This window comes from Coffea arabica, chromosome 7e, assembly GCF_036785885.1.
Source record: "Coffea arabica cultivar ET-39 chromosome 7e, Coffea Arabica ET-39 HiFi, whole genome shotgun sequence".
Classification (NCBI taxonomy): domain Eukaryota; kingdom Viridiplantae; phylum Streptophyta; class Magnoliopsida; order Gentianales; family Rubiaceae; genus Coffea; species Coffea arabica.
In genome coordinates, this window is record NC_092323.1 from 18,820,781 (window position 1) to 18,842,287 (window position 21,507).

Genomic DNA, 21,507 nt, shown 5'->3' on the forward strand with positions numbered 1-21,507 from the left:
CCCTACTTTCCTTATAATTTTAGCTGGACAAAAAGCTATAGAGGATCAAATTTTGAAACCCATAAATTCTGTGATGCAAGTAGGGGTGGGCAAAAAAACCCGTCGATCCGAAAACCCGATGAACCCGATCCGATCCGATCCGAAAAATAGGATACCTGATCCGATTTTTCTTAGCGGGGCAGATGAGGGTCGGGTACCCGAAAAATCGGGTACGGATACGGATCAGAAAAATAAAAACCCGCGGGTACCCGACCCGCAGGGTATATTTTATAAATATTAAAAAAGTAGGGATCATTTTATAATTTTGTAATTTTTAATTCTAAGTGCAAGTGAAGTGGCTCGCAGCCTCATATTCTAATCCTATATGATCTACTCTTCTCATTTTTTTTGAAGAAAGCGAATATTCTTGGTGAAACATGAACAAAATGAAAAAAAAAACTCTGTTATAAAAATTGTTCATCCCTTTCATCTTTTTTATTTTTATTCTACCTCCATCGATCTTTCCTGCAAATCTTGCATCAATTCAATCAAAGATTTTTGTTTGGAGTTTCAATTTTCTGTTAGCTAGATAATTAAAATATTTGTGTCATTCATTTGCAATTATATCTCTTTAATTTGTCTCTTTTATTTAGTGTAAGAAATTTATTTTTCTTTTTCATCACCTTAATACCATAAGGTCTATTCCAAAGATGTAAAGAAGTTGGGGAAGATTTTTAACATTATTTTGGTTATATTTTTTTCAAAAATAATTAGTTCTATTCAATTCTTTTCCGAATTTGATTTCACAATTGACTTATTTGAGATGCGATCTTGTACCATATTATCCTTGGGGAAGTTACCAAATACTTATTATTCTTGTGTTTGTTGTGTTGTAGAAGTATGAAATGTGTGAAAATGGTGATGTACTCAAAATTATTATGAAACTTCGTTTTGTCTATTAGATATTCTAATATGTACTAAATTTATGAGATCGATTTGATTATTGGATGAAATGTGTGAGAATGGTGATGTATGGACTTTATTTACAATATCTCTACCAATATTAATTGGAAAAACATGTTTTTTTTATTGAAAAACATGTTGATATTAAGTAGAAAATAAATTTTTTTTATTGAAAAATAGTTTTTTTTAGGGGCGGGTCATAGGGTACCCGCCCCTTTTTTTCGGGTACCCGCTATTCGGGTACCCGAAAATATTAGGAGCGGGTTAGGGTCGCAAAATGGCTGATTCGATATATTAGGGTCGGGTCAGCCAAATCATGTTAGGGGCGGGTACCCGACCCGTGCCCACCCCTAGATGCAAGTACAAAACTACACGAATAATAAAAGTTCGTAAAGTGCTCCGCATCACTAAATTATCGAACCATCACGCGATGCGTGGAAGACAAATAAAATAACGGATCTTGGCCACAATTTCCTTGTGCTTTGCTTAGTAGTAGTTAGGCCACCAACCATTTCAGTTGTATTACCTGTTTAATCGGATCTAAATCTTTAGCAGACAGCATCTACCAATTGCCGTGAGGAACTTCTTGGAGAAAGCTGCCTTTGTCGCAAGGGTACGTACTTGTTTGGATTGCGAATTTTGACGCAGAATTTTTTTTTTATTTCACATATATCACATCGTTATAGTTTATTTTTTTTTTTTTTATAAAAATTCCAAAAACTTACAATTTAAACGGGCTCTTTACTTTTCTATTTTCTAACTGTGCTAAGGCTCTTTTGTGGTCATCCAATGCAAGAACAATTAATTTTTGTTACTTCCAAAAATTTAATCCAATATTCTCTCAAAGATATAAAAGTTTGATAGAACTATAATTCTTTGGTTAGATGAGGTAGATTAATGTTGGCAAGTGTGATTAGGTTGAGAGATTGTCAATCTGATCATTCTTCATAACTGATAATTTGTGTATAAAATAATGATCCAAAAAAAAAATATTTTTCTTTGGTTGCTTTTCTTAATGATGCACATCCATTGTTCTAACTAATATTAAAAGTAGCAAGACTTGAGGCATGGTGTTCTTCAACACAAGTCCCTTGTATAACAAGTATAGACGTGTGCTTGGTTATACTTGGTCTGTTTGAATACAAATTTTTCCTTCAAATATTATTTTACTTACATTATAAACACGTTTTCTAATCACCTTTTTATTTTTTAAAAATGCTATAATAATTATTTTAAATAATATCTTATCCAAACATACTATTTATTAGTTAGGATATGTTAATTGTGGCAACTTTTGAGCTGCCCATAACGTATGTTGTGAACCTTTATAGCCATTATACGATAAGAAGTAAGCTTGGCAACCAAAAGCCACGAAACACAAATAAAATTTGCTACAAAACTTGGTCATTAATAGGTACTCCTGTGAATGAAAAATATTTATGCACAAGATACTGATCCCCTAAACAATTACAATTGTTTGAAGTGGCTGCAAAAAGAATAAGGAAAAAAAAACTAATTTTGGATTTTTAGAAAAATATAGTATTCTCACTAGCTACATTATTATTTCAGAAAACTTTGTACGAAAAAACGATCATAAGGTCCCAAGCCGGATCTTAGTGGAAGCCAAGCCAGATATTAAGCCGGATCGTGGTCAAAATGGTCCTGAAATCAGGAAAACCAAAACGGTACTAGCTAGATTTGGCTTGGATCCTCTGTTTTTGCAGCTGCTGCTGGATCCAATTCTGAATCCGATTCTGGGTTCACTTGGATTTGGGGCTGGATCTTTACAAACGGGTCAGAAAATTGTGGTGCCATTTCACCTTAAATGACAGTTATATCGGCACCAAAAGGTGCGCCTTCACTAGACATTTTAACCGCACATTGGGACATGTATGAGAACTCATTTTCCTTTTACATTAATAAGTCTCTTAACAATTAAACAACTTTTTGTATTTTCATCATTTCTTAATGAAAAAAAACTTGGGATTTTGCTATCAAATTCTCTCTCGTTCTTGTTATAGTAACAAATTACTTAGTGTAATGGAAGCAAATAACACCTCGAGACTAGTATAACACACGTCTCAATTTAATTTGTATACCAAATACGTCAATACAAACAAATTTCGTAATTATTATATATATATATATGAATTATTGAAGCATGCATATGAACCCTTTTTTTTTCTATTTTTTCTTCAAAGGATAATGGCAAGGAAGGAGAGCCCTGCTACTGCTAAGTAATAATGAGTTAATTCTGCAAAACCTCAATTTAAATACAACAATTTTTCTTTGTAAGGAAAATAATAATAGCTTCTACAGCTGCAATAATGTAATTATTAACGCTTCTTTAAGCAAAAAATTGGTGGAGACAATTTTGTTTTGGTTAGATAGAAACCAAGCATTTTATTTTAATAGTAAATCCAATGTTTTCTGAATCACACATAACTTAATTAAAGTTCTTCATGGAGCTCACAAATAATTAGTGGTGTCAAAATCTACGTCATGTCCCATGATAGCTAAGGCATCAGCTGCCTGCTGCACTAAGCATTTTAATAAATACAAACCATGATTACATATGCTGAAATATATATATATATATATATATATACTGAAATGTCTATAAATATGAAGGCCTTTGTTTCATTATTTTCAATATCAATAGACAATATGTTCTTTTCCTTCAATTGGTTTACAATGTCGTCCCCTTCTATCAATTTTTACAAACTTACCTTTTGCTCCTTTGTGGATTTAAATCTAGAGGACAGCTAAATAGAAAACTTAAAAGATAAACTATTTTCACATTATAGTCAAATAACCTAAAATAATGTTATACAGAGTTTTAGAAACAGTTAGAAGTGGATTACAAAAAAAAAAAAAAAATCATGAAATTTTAGCCTTGTAGAATCGATTTTCAACGGTAGAAAATTTTTAATCGTGAGTAGTAAGTTTAATAGTTATGTTGGTGAATAAAATTGGGATTTTTCTAACGAGTGCCTTTGGCATTTTTTTAGACACTTATATCTTAAATTACACGTAAATTACTGTTTATATGCACACATTTACATTTATGGTCCCCAAATTAAATATTTTTTGAAATTAGTTTCACTTTTGCCAAAAAAATTAACACTTGAATCAATGTCCTGAAGGCCTATAAATTAATATCCTAGTTTTTGAAAAACTTCTGCTAGTAATTCCCCAAATGAGTTGTAAATGACCATTTGTATATGTGATATGATGAAAAATCACTATGCTTTTATTTTACCTTTTAATTCATCTTTTGGTTCAAAATACAAAGGGTAACTTAAAAATTAGACTTAAAGGTAACTTCCATAAACGGTAATTAAAGGTAATTAGACTTAAAAAACCATTAGGAAATTAGAGGTAACTTCCATAATATAAACTACAAGGGAGATATTGGTAATTCACCTCAGTATCAGCAACAATATAGTGATATACATTAGAACATGAATTGGACACTCCTAGCTGTAATTTCCGAACCTTAATTAATCTACAAGCAACAAGCGTTAAGATTATTCAACATCTAAAATGAATTGATATGATTAGTGGTACTCATTTTTCACACATTTCATACATTTATGCATTATTCTACTCAATGTATAAATCAATTCTTCTTAGGCAAAAGTCATCATTACAATACTTGACCTTTATAATTATCATTAGGCTAGTGGTCTCTACAGACAAGGTGTGGTAGGTTAATAACTTTGATGTTCTTCTTGCTTGGGTCAATCAAATAGTTGAGATGTGTCACCTAAGTTGGTGGAGAAAAGCATGTTCTAAGACGTGGGATTGCTTCATACTAAAATTGAAAGAGTTCTTCAAGAAGTGTATTTCTCCTCTTCCTTCAACAGCCATCCATAAGACCAGGTTAATTTGAGTGAAAGCTGCTGTAATATTTCATCCTCTTCAGGAGTTGATTTAGCCCAGATTTGCTTTTTATTGCCCAGATGCCACTTTTATCTCAGTCCTGCCTCAGCCTTTTCCGGGGGATCATCCATTCCGCCAGTTCCTGATTTTCAGGAAATTCTTGGATAGATTGCGTTCTTTGTCATCCCACATTTTTCCGTCAATAAGTACTATATAAGTAGCAGGTTTTGTGTTTAGCTTCTGTACAATACCCAACTTAGACACTTGAGCAGCAAACAAAGAAAATGGCTTCATTTCAACAGGCTTTTTCGTCCGTGGTATTAGTAGTACTAGCAGTGGCAATTTTATTCGTTACACCGACATTTTCCACTTCAAGAAATGCAATTATGAAGGATGAAAAAGTGCAGAAGGCAACAGGATTTCAGGTAACTCTCAAACATGTCGATTCAGGAAGTAATCTGACAAAATTTGAGCTCTTGCAGCGTGCAATGAAGCGTGGACGACAAAGGTTGAACAGGCTTAGTGCTATGGCATTAGCTGAATCAGATCATGATGTCAAATCTTCAGTTCATCCTGGAAATGGAGAGTTTCTCATGCAGTTGTCCATGGGGACGCCATCAACTGCTTATTCAGCCATAATGGACACTGGAAGTGACCTGATTTGGACTCAATGCAAGCCTTGCCAGCAGTGTTTTGATCAATCTACACCAATCTTTGATCCCAGGAAGTCATCTTCATTTTCCACACTTTCATGCTCTAGCAGCCTGTGTGAAGCATTGCCAATGTCCTCTTGTGGTACTGATGGATGCGAGTATCTCTACACTTATGGGGATTATTCCACCACCCAAGGAGTTATGGCTGCTGAAACCTTTACATTTGGTGAAGTTTCTGTCCCAAAAGTTGCATTTGGCTGCGGTGAAGATAATGAAGGTAGCGGATTCGGCCAAGGAGCTGGTCTGGTGGGATTAGGCCGCGGTCCATTATCGCTTGTATCTCAACTTGATGAACCAAAGTTCTCCTATTGCCTAACTTCCATTGATGATAGCAGCACTAGCACTCTTCTAATGGGATCTTTGGCTAATGCCAACAACTCGGACACGGCAAGTAGAACCACGCCTTTAGTGGTAAATCCATCACAACCATCATTTTACTATCTTTCCCTTGAAGGGATTACAGTTGGTGGCACTCGCTTACCTATCAAGAAATCTACTTTTGCACTCAATAGCGATGGAAGTGGAGGCATTATCATTGACTCCGGGACTACACTCACTTATTTGGAGAAAAGTGCGTTTGATCTAGTCAAGAAAGAGTTCACTTCTCAGATGAAACTTCCAGTGGACAAATCAGGCACATCAGGGCTTGACCTTTGTTTCACATTGCCATCAGATGCAAGTGACATTGAAGTTCCAAAGTTGGTTTTCCATTTCAAGGGTGCAGATGTGGATTTACCAGGTGAAAATTACATGATTGCCGATTCAAGCGTGGGTCTAGCATGCTTGGCAATGGGAAGTTCAAGTGGAATGTCAATTTTTGGCAATGTTCAGCAGCAAAACTACTTATTGCTTCATGATCTCCAGAAGGAGACTTTGTCATTCATCCCAACAAAGTGCAATCAATTGTGAACAGCTCTTTGCAATTTATTGGTGTCCTCCTCAATATACTTGCATTTGCTGCTTGTGTGGCCAAATTAATGACTTTACCTTGATGACCTTGTAGTTTCTGATCAGCTCAATGAAATTACAAAGTTGAATTTTCTTTTAATGAGTTATTAATCAAGTTCTGTTTATATATAGTCCATTCCAATGTTCATTGCACGTACATAGACTCAAAACCATCCCACATTAATGAGTTGAACACTCTATATAAATATAAGTTAATTGGGAAAAATGTATAAATGTAAAGGAAGTTAGTAATTGTTGGTGTGCGTGTATGTATACATGGTTATCGGATCAAATTTAAATCTGTTAACGAGTGCCCAATAGGCACCTGTTAGCAAAATTTATATATATTCTAATTATTGCTAGATGTTTTTGTCTTTAATCTTAACCTTGTTTTGCCAGAATGACCGTCTCCAAAAGGTACAAAAACGAAAAAGAAAGAAAATGAGTAGTGGAAAAAAAAAACATACAAATGGAGAAGAATGGGCTAAAATCATAAGTTTACTCACCTAAAAAATTTAATTTTTCCCTTGGTCTTTCCTACTCCCACCAGCCTATACAACAAGTATATTCTGTTAATAGAAATTATATTGTTTCTCAACCCTACTCAAAGAATTGGTTGCTCAACTGCCTAACTACAATTGCCAATATTAGAATTAAAGTATTAGTAGATAGCGAAAACGAAATGTGACCTAAAACAACACTATTTGCGTACGGGTATAGTCACTAATTGTTGGGTTCTAGGTTGATTGCCACAAAATTTTTCGTCATATACTCCCAAGGCAGCAATTTGTGGAGCCAATGACAAAAACTACAGAAGTAGAATGAAAGAGATCTGTTACTTCCAAGCCAAGACCATTCGCAAGTGTAATCATTTAGACTAGGACATTTGGATTCAACTATTAGATTCATACACTCCCTTTCTTATTTTTTAGATTTAACTATTTCTTGGGACATACTAATTTGGTATGAAAATTCAAAGTGGTAGAACTCAGAGGTACTTAATTAGTTTGTTTTTTTTTTACCTAATTAATGAAAACAAAAGTGAAGCATACAAAGTGGATTCTATGAATCATATATTTTTCAATCCTCAAAATTTCTTATTATAAATTAAAAAAATATTTAAAAAGAAAAATCTTTGCTTTTTGTATAATATAATTCCATCATAACATGCGACAGGAGATTTAAAATCAGAAACATTTTCTGAATGAAATTTAATATACTTTTTCTTGTTTTGGTACATCATTTCCAAATTGAACAAAACAATTGCTTTGCGAAATATTCTGTCAACTCAAACTACAAGGAAAGTAATCAGTGTGGCCAAGAATGTTATGTTTGTTGATCTTCCTAAAGGTGAAGCAAATTGGATTCACAGAATAGAATTGTCTAACTCTAGGTTTACGTAATGTTTAAAACATAGTAGTTCCCTCTGGTCTTAAAGAAAATTATTACGGAGTAAAAGCAGGTGCTTAATTATGCCACTAGTTCTTTTCAAAATAATTGATCGATGCAACGATTATATAATTGAATCAGTTGGAATATTGTCATACAGAAATATTGAAAAAAGGTATAAGATCACATCACCTGTATGATGCTAAGTATGGTTAAAAGAAAACTAGTCCTATATGCATGGATGAAGTAACCTATAACACAGAGAAAATATATAAAAACACCAAATCTAAATGGCCATTTTTCCTCTCCTGGGTAGCAGGCCTACTTGAAGAGAATCGATGGGTTATTTGGATAATTGGGTTCTACTCATTTTTGTATTCAACTATTTTCTAGTTAAATTTTCTTATAGTTTCTCCCTCTTCTAACAACTTTTATTTTTTAAAAATAAATTTGATTTAATTTTTCATTATGCTTTCTCCTTCTGCAAATAAAATTTTGTTTATCTGTTTTGATATATTTGAACCTTGTTATTCTCAATGGAATAACTTTACTTAGTGTGATTTTAATTGCTACATTAGTATATTCGCTAACATTGCTAGAAACTAATTAATTATTCATTCATGAGAAAATAGGTTATTGTATCTTTTATAATTAACTGAAAACAAAACATATACTTCAAGGTTTAATTAAAATCATTGTAAACCTTTAATAATTATCTCAATTAATGTCTATCAATGATCTGATATGCCTTGCAGTATTTAATGTATATTATTATATTATAATAAACATATAGAAGTTTTTAAAAAATTGATATGATAGTTGAAAACTTATAATGCATTAATTTATAAATTAAGCATGTAAGAATAACTTTTAATATCTTTTTATTGAATTATTCATACTTGCACAAGTTCACAACTAATTTTAAAAAATTGTGCTAATGCATGGGATAAAATACTAGTTATACAATTTCAAAGTTATGATGATCTTTACCTAAATATTCATCCAGTTTTGCTGTCATTTCTTAATTTTTTTTCTCTATAAGGGCTTTGGCAGTTATTTTGGCCAAATGCTTATCTACTAGTAATGGCGGTTAATCCCAACATGTATACAATATATCTAATATATAATAGGAGAGTGTCACTGTGTGGTATAAGTATACCATATCACTCTTTAATGTTTCCAATCTATCCTTAATTATACGATTAAATTTGTTGAATATATATTACCTTTCATCCCTCCTCACATCTTTTCTACTCCCAATTGTCAGATCCAGGATTCGAATAATCAAAATATATTTGAAGTGGAGAAAGAATTATATTACCTTTTTACAAAAAATAAAATTAATGGGGTGGTTTGCGAGAAGATTTAACAAAATTACCTTTTTGTGTGCAGAGGGAGGTGTGATAGCACTTGCTGGTCCCATTCAACTCCGCTACTTTAAAGTTAAATTTGTTCATGAATGGCCTAAAGAGCCCTAATAGTAAGCCAAAAGATGTCTACGTTCCTTACCAAAATTAGTTGCCAGTAATTTTTTACTATCCTCTGGGTATTGACTGCCCACCGATTTAGTTTTGCAATTTATTGTGAAACCAAAATACCTTGTCTCCAAATGAGTTTTGAAAAAAAAACATAAAATTAAGGATTAATTTTTTATGTATTGTCAGTATGTATAAGATTATTGTTACACTAATAGGTTTAAATGAATGTTATATAATCTTTATTGAAATTTGAAATTCATTTTTTTGCACACGTGACGTGACATGTATCTAATCTTGTTGACGTAAAAAAATATCTAACTAACCATGCATAAAAGATTTATGCTAAAATTAGGATATGTTATGCCAAAAATCTCAGTGCTTGAGAATCAAACTTAAATATAAAATCATGTAAAATAATACCTCTTTTGCCATTTCTACTAGGGAGAAGTGGCTCCTGCCATGTGTAAGTTAGATATGTCGAGCCGGCAACGGGTATGGTCGAAACAATCTTGCTGCCATGGCTTTGCTATACACTAATTAGTGAGAACGTACGATCAATAACTTATGCCAGTGATCCAGTGGTCATCACCCTCTTTGGTGATGCTGGAGTTCAGGGTTCAATCCCTGCCTCCCACAAACTTGTCACTTTACGTGGCTGGTCATCCGCCCCCAGGGGATAGCTCGAGCGGTCCGCTCCCCCTCCTTAGGGTATGGCGACCTTCCTAGCTTGTCTAGGGTTCGAGTCCCGCTGTTAACGTGCTCGGTGTGGAGTGGGACCTCCTCTCCCGGACCGCAGGGAATTAGTCGGGCCCCGTAAAGATTGACCCGGACATCCCTGTGTTGACAAAAAAAAATAAAAAATAAAAAATCAATAACTTATGCATGTGTGACGTCAGTTTTTTGGGTTTCTCAAGAACATTTGTGTTGTTGTGGCCACGTGAAGTTTGGATATATAAATGACAAAGGTTCAAAGTTGGAGATTGTTATACATTTTGGAGTTTGAGCTGTCTTTGGAGTTATTAATTATGCAGAGCAGTATGCACCAATCAAGAAAGGGCGAGAACAACCTTTAGAGCCCGTGTCAGTCCTTGGAGCTACATCCAAAGAAAAAGTGAGGATCACCTCTATAGCCTATATCAATATATATATTTCTGATACTAATTCCGTTGATGACAAAATTCACGACTATGAACCCCGGATAGATAGTGATATTCACAGGTTTGAAATGGGTTGAATTTTCTACTCAGGACCTCTCTAATCCCCGTGATTGCAAACCTTCTTGACCACAATTAAACGAACTAGAGAACTCTAGAAATTTGTTAGAAAATGTCATAATCAAGGATAATATTCTTGATTGATAAACTGAGTGAACGCTAGATAATTCTAGCCGTTCAAGAAGGGCTCGTTGAGCCAAGAGAGAGCACTCTCAAGAAATGAAATTTCTGCCAAATTGACGTAATCTCCCTTTATTGAACGAAATTGATGCTTTTTTATAGGCTTACAAGACTTTGACTCCTAATCTAATTAGAATAATGAAACTAATCGGCTTACAACTTCCTAAAGTGGCCGAATTGTAACACTAGTCTTACCACACTAAGTAATCGACTAACTAACATAATCAACTGCTAACCAACCAAGGAACCAAATGTCTAAACAAACTAGTAAACAACCACAATACTAGCTGGACCTATGCTCAACATGAGCTGGTCGCTTATTCCACTAAAAGGGAAATAGAAACAACGACATAAAAAAAACTAGAACAACTCAAAATTCGATGAATGCAAGCTGGGAATTCACGAGCTCACGAACAAGTTTTCTTTAGCCACTCCAGTGAATTGAATTTGATTGGACAGCTTGCCATTTCTATCATTCCTCTCCTCTTGAAGAAGATTTGTTCTCAAATAGCTTGGACACCAAAAACGTTGTAAGCAGCTTGAGAAAAACTAGCCAAATCGCATGTCGTTTGCGCAAGTGATAGATACTCACAATTGGTGCATCAACTTTAGCTCTTGTTAACAGCAACATGAAAGAATTGGCAGCAATAACTTCACACGAACACTCATACGGCAATGAAGAAGTTAAGGGCAACGAATGACCCAATTCAACAGATGAATGGAAACTGAAAAAACCATGGACTGCTGCTAGTTTTGGGACATCAAATTCAGCTGGAACAAGCATGAAATCCGATTGCATTGCACAAGATAAATCTGGAAATGGTTGGATAGCTTTACCACCCAAAGTTAAAGAATGAGAGTCAAAATCTGGAATTTTCCCTTCAAGATGAGCTCGAAAGAACTTGCTATTGGCGTGAGCAGATTTGAACTCAACCGATTCCAGGAATTGATAACAAGTAGACTTAACACCTACAAGACAAACTCCATGTAAGCTATGAAATTTTCCAATGGATTTAGGAATAGAACATGCAATGATCAACTCAATTTCCCCTTGCTTAACCAGCACAAAAGAAAAAATACTAAACAAAACACATGTTAGCTTGTTAGAAAACAAAACTGTCACACACTCGACTTTTGCAAGCATGGTTAATTTCCCTTTTTACTTCTCACTAAGGCCGAATTATTTTTGTCTTGTTCCACTCTATTCTTTTCGATCCATTGCTCACTCATCTTACTTAATTTTTCATTCTCTTTTTCTAGCTCATTCTCACACAATTCCTTCTCTACTAGCTCACAACAACTAACTAGAGTAGGTGAAACTTCAAGTTTTTCAAGCTCATGTTCATTGCTAGTATTCATTGATACTTCTTCAATCAATGGTGGATTGGAATGAACATCTCTTTTATTACCATCAGTTGAAACATGATTATTTTGTTCGAAGTATGAATTCAGCACTTGTCTAATTTCTCCCATCATAGATTCAACCAATCCTTCAGTCCAACTTCGAATGTCATCCCTTGGTTCACGAGGCCTTGACTCAATTCCAGAATTCTTAGGTTCCATGACTTGTTTGTCATGATACTCTTTAGATGAAACTCTTTTGGTTGAGGATGAACTCTTCTTAGAGGCTCGACACAACCGCTTTTGTTCCTCTTCATACTCATCACAAGTACGCTTATATCTGTCATATGCGCATAAGGCACAGTAGCGATCCATCTCCTCCCGAAGTGAACGAAACTCATGTTGTGAATGCTCGGAGCTAGACTGCTTGGAACGCCTCCTCTTGAGAGGCTCGTTCCTCAAGAGTTTTTGATTTTATGAACAGGATGCAACTCCACTAGGCATGATTACATGATCTGTAAAAATGGTTAGCAAAGAAAGAAATTCCTCACAATACACAAGTTCATATATATATATATATATATATACTCGTCACTCGTGTATCACTCAAGTATGATCATTCTAGTATTCTCACCAAATAGCTCTCAAGGCCTTAGATTATCCCACTGGAAGAAATCAGAATCTTTCGTCAAGAATATCAACCAACTTAACAGCAAAAACCAACTCAAGTTGTGGTACTTCACTCAGTTCATTTGGTTGTCAAATGACTATGTTGACGTGCCCACGCCTTATAAGAGGTAGTCTTCTGGTAGTGGTCTGAAAATTGGCTATTTTTGGGCCTGCTATACAGGGATTGGTGACTGAAATTAACTAAGAATGGTAGATTTTATCAGCCTAACAACTCGGAAACAACTTGACGCAAGAACTACTAGAAACGAAGTTAACCGACTCTAGTTGTGACTACTTGTGACTTGTGTAATCTGGAAAATTGAATTTGGATTGGAAATTACTGGAAAAAGAAATAAAAATAAGGGCACAAATAAAAAAAAAACTAAAGACTTGACGCAAGACTGTTGGACCAAGTGACACGATTTTAGTTTCTTGACTTTGTTCGTGTGACTGTCGCAATCTGGAATTTATTTTGGACTGATTTATCTTGAAACAGGTCTAGTTCAATCCCCCTTTCCCAATGGTTCAAGGATTTCACAGCTGGTATCAGAGTTAGTTGGTGATTTTTCAGGTCATATCCCTTTCTTGTTTTGTGTTTTGTGTCATTCTTGTGTTTTGTTATATCAGCTGATATGAATTCTGTTGATGACGAAATTCGCGACTATGAACCCCAGATCGATGGTGATATTCACATGTTTGAATTGGGTGAAATTTCCTATTTCGGACCCTCTAATCCTTATGATTGCGAACTTTCTTGACCCACAATCAAATGAACTAGCGAACTCTAGGAATTTATTAAAAGGCGTCACAATCAAGGATGATATTCTTGATTGTTAAGTTGAGTGAATGCTAGACAATTCTAACCGTTCAAGGAGGGCTCATTGAACCAAGAGAGAGCACTCTCAAGAAACGAAGTTTCTGCCAAAATAACATAATCTCCCTTTATTGAATGAAATTGATGTCTTTTTATAGGCTTACAAGACTCGACTCCTAATGTAATTAGAATAATGAAACTAATCGGCTTACAACTTCCTAAAGTGGCCGAATTGTAACACTAGCCTTACCACACTAAGTAATCGACTAACATACTTAACTACTAACCAATCAAGGAACCAAACATCTAAACAAACTAGTAAACAACCACAATACTAGCTGGAACAATGCTCAACATGAGCTGGTCGCTTACTCCACTAAAAGGGAAATAGAAACAACAACATAAAAAAAAAAAAAAAAAAAATAGAACAGCTCTGAATCCGATGAATGCTAGCTGGGAATTCACGAACAAGTTTCCTTCAGCCACTCCAGTGAATTGAATTTGATTGGACAGCTTGCCATTTTCTATCATTTATCCTTCTCACACGTGTTAAATTATTTATTTGGCCCTTTTACGTAAAGGTGTTGATTGTTGAAATTATTCGTGTAACAATTAAGGTTACCATTAGGCTGTGTTTACGATGATATAATAATATTCTTTCGCAAGCAATTTTTGGAAAGCTAAATGTTTTACAAGCCAAACCTCACTAGGTCTAAACTCATATTATCAGTTTTTAATTTGTTTATCTTCTTAAGTAAGAGAGATCAAACATCGGAGGATTGGATGATAAAGAAGGAAACCTAAAGAATTATAACTTTGTAGATTGTAATTTTAATATTTAGTTTAGAACATTATAGCCGGGATACATTACGAGTTTCGTATGGAATAAGCAAAATTTGCAATCATATAATTTTCTGAAATATTAAGATTTATTATTGTCATTTTTCGCCATGGTGAGAGCCAGGGTCTGGAATGAGGCTTGCAATAGCTAGAAACAGTTGAATTTACACAAAGTTATATATGGCGTGAAAATTTGTACTAAAATTCTTGTTGATTTGAATTTCCTCCTCGATGAGTGTTTTTGTCTAAGATTCAAAACAATTGGTGAATCATTTGAAAGTGATGATAGAATTACCATCATTGACTTTAGCCTAATATTACCTAGCGACATTCTTTAAAGATTGAACACTCAATCGATCTCTATGGGAAAAAAGGGATCAACGGGTGTAATTTCATCGAAATTTTGTGATAGAATAGTAATGAACAACAATCAATCAAAAGCGGTCAACAATCATTGATGGATGATTAACAATCGCAGAAGTTGCCACACATAATTTGCAGAAGAAGAAGAAGATCAAAACTACATCATGGTTTATGTGGATCAAAACTACATGTGCCAAAAGTTTGTTTGGATTGGCCATTTTTTCAAAAACAAATTTTTCAAATACAATGTTATAGTAATACTTAATAATTCAAAAAACATCTCATTCATACAATATATCAAATATTTCAAAAAATTTTATAGTAAAAATTTTTCATATACACTGCTAGTCTGCTACAGTAAAATTTTTCAAAAATATCCTAAAAAACAGACTAGGTTCAAAGTGCAATGTGACACACTTCATAGTTAAAGGGCCAAACTGTATAACTTTATCGTTCAAGGACAAGGTAGGTAATTTTCTTGAATATATATTTCAAAATTTTTAGGCGTTTCTAATAAATATATAAGGGAGAAAACAAAATAAATTTATGTAGTTACTATGATTATAAAATTTGTGCATTAATATTAAAACCATTTGTTAAAAGATACCGAGTTATTTCACAAAAAAAAAAAAATCTTAAACATTGGGATTAATTTTTAACATGTAAATTTAACTTATGCGATATTGTTAAATGGGTTGGGCCTCCATTGGGTATTTGGGTTAAACCTAATAAGGCTCAAGCTTGGCACATAATTAATTGTGGGGTAAAATCTGGTTTGTGCGAAAGTCAAACCACCCCTATAAATTCCAAAATGATAAGACTCGTGACTTCAACCAACATGAAGAAATGGATGGAAAACTCCCAACTAAATTGGTCAAATTTAGCATTTGTTAAAGCCCATTCAACCCATTAAGTAGGTGAAAACTTTTAAGTGAGCAAATTCGGCATTTTACTAAGGGAAAATTGGGAAAAGAGAACAGAAAGATTGAACAGCCATAAATGGGGTGTAAGTTTTAAGAAATTTTGGCAATAAGATATTAGTTTTTTTTTTTTTTGAAATGAAGTATAGGTTACTATTCAAATACTTTTGTTGCTAGTGAAATACTAACTAATTTACCCTTATTTGCACATACACGTGCACATACATCGTATGTGCGCAATCGAGCATATATGTGCACCTTTTGCGATTTAAATGTGCACATTTGGATGTACACTTATATTAACCAAAGTATATATTTTTATTTGTTGAGGTGCATGTTTCTATTCAATAGAGTACACATTATTACGAGGGTAATTTAGTAATATATTTTTTAATTAATTTAATTCGTGAATACCAACCCATACCTTATCTACAAATTTTTCAAAAAAAAAAAACACCTACTTAAAAGTTTTCAATCTTCTAATTACTTTTTTTTCATATTTTTTTTAATGTGCCCTACTTACATGACGGGTAAATTCTCAAGAAGTGACATTTTTTCAATATAACTCCAAAAAGTAGGTCGGGAGGGATAGGTTGGGTAGCACGGGAAGAGGGAATGTAAGTGAAAAGTTTTGGATTCGAGACCTCATACTTACTCTAAAAAAAAATACTGGTGCATTTCAAACCCTTCCCAAAGGCTGAAAATGCATGTAGTAAATGCAATATTTCCTGAAAAGACACATCTACAAATGCATTCTTCTATTTATCAGGCATCCGTTTTTAAAAAAGGTTCACCCACAAAAAATGACTAAACTAAAATCATGACTATGCATTCTTCTATTTACTGGGCATCCACTTTTTTTAAGAAAAGGTCACCTATAGAAAATGACTAAATTAAAATCACGACTATGCATTCTTCTATTTACTAGGCATCTATTTTTTTTAAGAAAAAAGGTCACCTACAAAAATAACTAAATTAAGATTACAACATGTCTAAGTGATAGATATAAATATATGACTTCCTAACATCAAGAAGGTGGACCATCATTTAGTTTGTATTTATCTATCTATCATATAAATCGTACATAGCTTAGAGTAGGATTTTCTTTTAAAAAACTCTGAATTTATCTTTTAAATGAATGTGTTGTTTTAATAGAAATGGCAATAGGGTGGGAGTGGGGTAGGAGAAGTTTCATTGCCCAAACAATCCCCCGCCCCCACCCCGCCCCCTAGCACCTGCTCCTCCCGTCTTGTCCCCGTCCCGTCCACCTCCCTTGTGGGCACATTTAATTAGTAAAAAGTGTAATTTGGAATTTAGTATAAACATATTAGTATAACTAATCAACAATTTATATTAGTATAAATATATAATTATTATAACTAACACTATTATATGTATATATATTAGTATAAATATATTAGTATAACTAATCAACAATTTATATTAGTATAAATATATAGTTAGTATAAACAATTTATGTTTAGGTGGGTGATGGGATCAGAGATAGGGTGGAGGTATACTTCCCTTGCCCCGTTTTTTAACTGGGGAGAGAAATTGATGCCCTTCCCCATTAATTTCCCGCGGGGCACTTGCTTCAATTACCATCCCTATGTTTCCTTTTTGAAAACAAGCACTATTTTGAGAATTTTACTCCTTACATGACTCCCTTGTTGGCTTTCGACAAATGACTAACTTTGACAATTTTGTCACAATTTTGTACTAAAGTTTAAGGCTTAAGCCAAACCCAATAACCCATCAAACCTAATTAGTAATTTAAAAAGGTTAGGTTGGGTAAGTTGGATCTTGGGTTTTTATTCAGTTCAATTGACAAAACGGAACTTGTGTTTGAATTACTTGGATTACTAAATTCGTGTTTGGGAAAAACAAGTAAATTACTAATAACTTCTTGAGATTTTGCATATTATTATATCACTCTCTTAACATTTTAAAATTTTAAAATAACTCCCTTAGGATTTTATGTAAAACGAAAAATAGACAGAAATTACCTTTGGCTATGGCAATTGTTCCAAACACACTCCACAAAATGCATGGTAACATTATAATATCAACTTAACCTCCCCTATGGTTTTGCAAAAGTATCCACGTAATCCCTTTATGATTTTGCATATATGGACATAATCCCCTCAGGATTATATGCATAGTAGTTTGATACTCATTCTATTAGTACCTAAGTAAGGATGGTACAAACATTTTAGCTAACAATGATATGTAGGTAAGGGTGGCAATGGGGTGGGATTAGGGCGGTGAAGGATCCCCCACCCCCCGCCCATTGTCAAATAACTCCCTTTGTCCCCCACCCCCCTCCCCTACCCCATTTCCCCTGCAGGAGAAGAAATCAACATACTATATTGAACAATCTACTTATCTATGAGACAATTTTATCATTTATTCTATTTCAAAATATTCAATAAAAATATGGTCAAGTACTCAACCTTAAACCATTCAACGAGTTGCAAATACTAATAACTAAAGACGATTAGCAACCTGTCAATACCATGAAATTGACATTAAAACATCCGGCTAAGATATAATAGGACCAAGTCACAATTGTATGTTCACAATTATATTATTAAATATAAAGAATTGGATTATAACTAAATTATTATATTGTGTATATATATGTACTATATATACATTTGGAAATATATATATGTAATTTTTTTGTATGTGTGGGACGGGGCGATTGCATGTTGCCCCGCTCCTCACCCCGTTTTAGGTGGGGGGGGGGGATTTTCTCCCCCTACCCCACCCCATTTCTACCCCCGTGGGGCGGGTGCTCTTGTTGCCACCCTTATTTATAGGTTGCTTTTCGGTAATTATCTATTTTACATAAAATTACAAAGGGCTTATGTCAATGTTTTAAAATATTAAGGGGTCATGTGTTAATGTGCAAAACTATACAATTTTATTACTAAAAAAAAAAATAAGATCAAAAGCCTCTTTGGCGCTCAAACTTTAATGATTTTATATTGTTAATCCTTTAACTCTTAGTTGTATACTTTTGGCTCCTAAATGCATACTTGTATTCCTTCTCTCAGTTTGAGGAGTTTAAATTGACAAAAAAGCATAACGTGTAATGAACGAAGCAAAATAGAAAGTTTTCATGTTGAAATAGTAAATGAAACAACTCCAAATTAGGGTTTTTAATTTAAAGTTAATTAGGATAAATAATTCGTATATCTAGAATCTTAATGACATGTGTAGTTTATCTGCATAAAAGTATTGAAAAATTTGACACCTATTGGGTTTGAATTAACTGGGAAAACTTAAGATAGTGCAAAGTTGAATCAGAAATGTTTGAAGTATTTCATGCCAAAACTTTGTTGATTTGAACTCTCAACACTTGAAGGAACATTTTGGTATAAAATTCAAAAAAATTGGTGAATGATGTGTAAAATTACGATAGGACTACCACATTAATTTGACTTCAGATCTATTCTTGATTACTTAAATTCATTAAGCATAAATTTGAACTCTATGGGAAAATCGAAAGGCTATAATTTGATCAAATTTCGACAATGATAAAATAACAAGAGTAAATAATTGCAGTGGTTAAGACTTGATTGAGAAAAAAGAAGTTCAAAATGATATCGTTTTGAGCTAGTTCCACTAATTAGAGTTAACGCTTGACCTAGTTCCACTAGGTTAACGGTTTCAAATTGATGGAAGGGCCATAACTCATAAGCATATGGTTTTAATAGTTCATGGTCTAAAAATAGGGAAAATACCGGTTTTCATCCCCAAATTTTGGGTACAAAACACATTGCGTCCCTCATCTTTCGGGCATGATATATTTGGTGTCTGAATTAACAATTTTTGACCAAATGTCATCCTCAGACGGCAATTTAGCCAACCTTTAACGGAACCGGTCACGTGAAAATCACGTGACCGTTAAGTAAATGTGGCTATCCGAAGCAAAATCAGGTGGAAAATGACGTTGTCTTCACTTTCCCTTTTTCTTTCACTTCAACAACTTCCTCTGCAAATTTCCAAGACTAAGCTCCTACTGCAAATTTCTCCGAGAGTATCTTCCAATTATAAATATATAATTATAATTATATAATACATATAAATATTACTTATACTAATATTTTATATAATTATAATGTATATTAGATATTAAATTTAATCATTATATAACATTATATTCATAATAATAAATATAATTATAATTATATAATTTATTAATATTATATACACATATATATTATAAGGGATAATTTCAGAAACCTCCCCTTAATTAGCTTATGGAAAAATGGGAAAATGGATAATTTATGGAGGAAAGCCATAAAGAGCTGGTGTTTTATTGGAGAACGGGTTTATTTTTATTTTATCTGATAAATAAATTTGTTTATGAAAAAATGGATACTGTATTCTTCTAATGGAGGAAAGCCATAAAGAGCTGGTGTTTATTGAAAAATGGGTTTATTTTTATTTTATCCGATAAATAAATTTGTTTATGGGAAAATGGGTACTCTGTTCTTATAATGGAGGAAAGCCATAAAGAACTGGTCGTTTATGAGAAAGTGATACTTTATAGAAAGTGACCGCGATTTGGTTTATGAAATTATCCCAAAAAAAATTTAGAATGAATATGTTTATTTAATTAAATAATTATAATATATATTTATATAATACATTATATAATTATACTAATATTATTATAAAATATATAATTATAACTATATAATATATATAAATATTAATTATACTAATATATTATATGATTATAAAGTGTATTATATATTAATTATAATTTTTAGTATATATTAGTATATTTATAATAATAAATATAATTATAATTATATAATATATTATTACTATATACACATATATATTATAAATATATGCACATATAATATACATTTATAAATATATATATATATAAATATATTATAGTTATTAGGGTATAGTTATTATAGTTATTACCCTAAATATATTATAGTTATTAGGGTATATACTAGGGGTGGCAATTTCTGACACGACCCGAAAACACGACACGAACCTAACACGAAATTAATGGGTTTGGGTTGAAGTTTTGGGGGTTCGGGTCAGAATCGGGTCGAACCCGATGAACCCAAAAAGAAAACAGGTTGATTTCGGGTCAACCCGTGGTGACCTGATATGACCCGATATGACCCGTTTACAAATTAAAAATAATTTAATAAACATAAAAATTATTTTATCTAAATAAACTAAATCATTCTTTTTTTTCAAAGGCATTAATTACTTAATCCTAAATGAATTTATTTACCTTGTGTGAAGTTAAAATTATTATATTTGGACAAATAATATAATTCGTTTTAATTTATTTTATATTTGGTTTGGGATAAAACACTTTTACGGTGTTTAATTTATTTTGGATTTGATTTGAAATTATTTATTTAAATTTTTATTACTTGATGATGTAATTAATTTTGTGAGAAATTGATTTTATTAGAATTTATAGTGATAAATTAATAAATTAAAATTAATTTTATGGTCATTTCGGGTCGACCCGCCAACCCAAAATTTTCGGGTTCGTGTCAGATATACTGACCCGTCACGGGTTGACGGGTCGAGTTCGGGTCAACAGATTTTTTGGCTGGTCGGGTCAGGACCCAACCCGCCAACCTGATTGGACTCGAATTGCCACCCCTAGTATATATCCTAATAATATATTTATATATATATTTATAAATGTATATTATATGTGCATATATTTTAATATATATGTGTATATAGTAATAATATATTATATAATTATATTTATATTTATTATTATAAATATACTAATATATACTAAAAATT

General features: G+C 33.0%; 1 protein-coding gene across 1 annotated transcript; it reads left to right on the forward strand.

The window, feature by feature from the left end:
- Positions 1–4,798: 4,798 nt before the first annotated feature.
- On the forward strand, positions 4,799–6,588 carry LOC113701319 (aspartic proteinase nepenthesin-1-like). Its single transcript, XM_027221906.2, has one exon. The coding sequence runs from the start codon at positions 5,112–5,114 to the stop codon at positions 6,447–6,449; it is 1,338 nt and encodes a 445-aa protein (XP_027077707.1). The 5' UTR covers positions 4,799–5,111; the 3' UTR covers positions 6,450–6,588.
- The last annotated feature ends 14,919 nt before the right edge of the window (positions 6,589–21,507 follow it).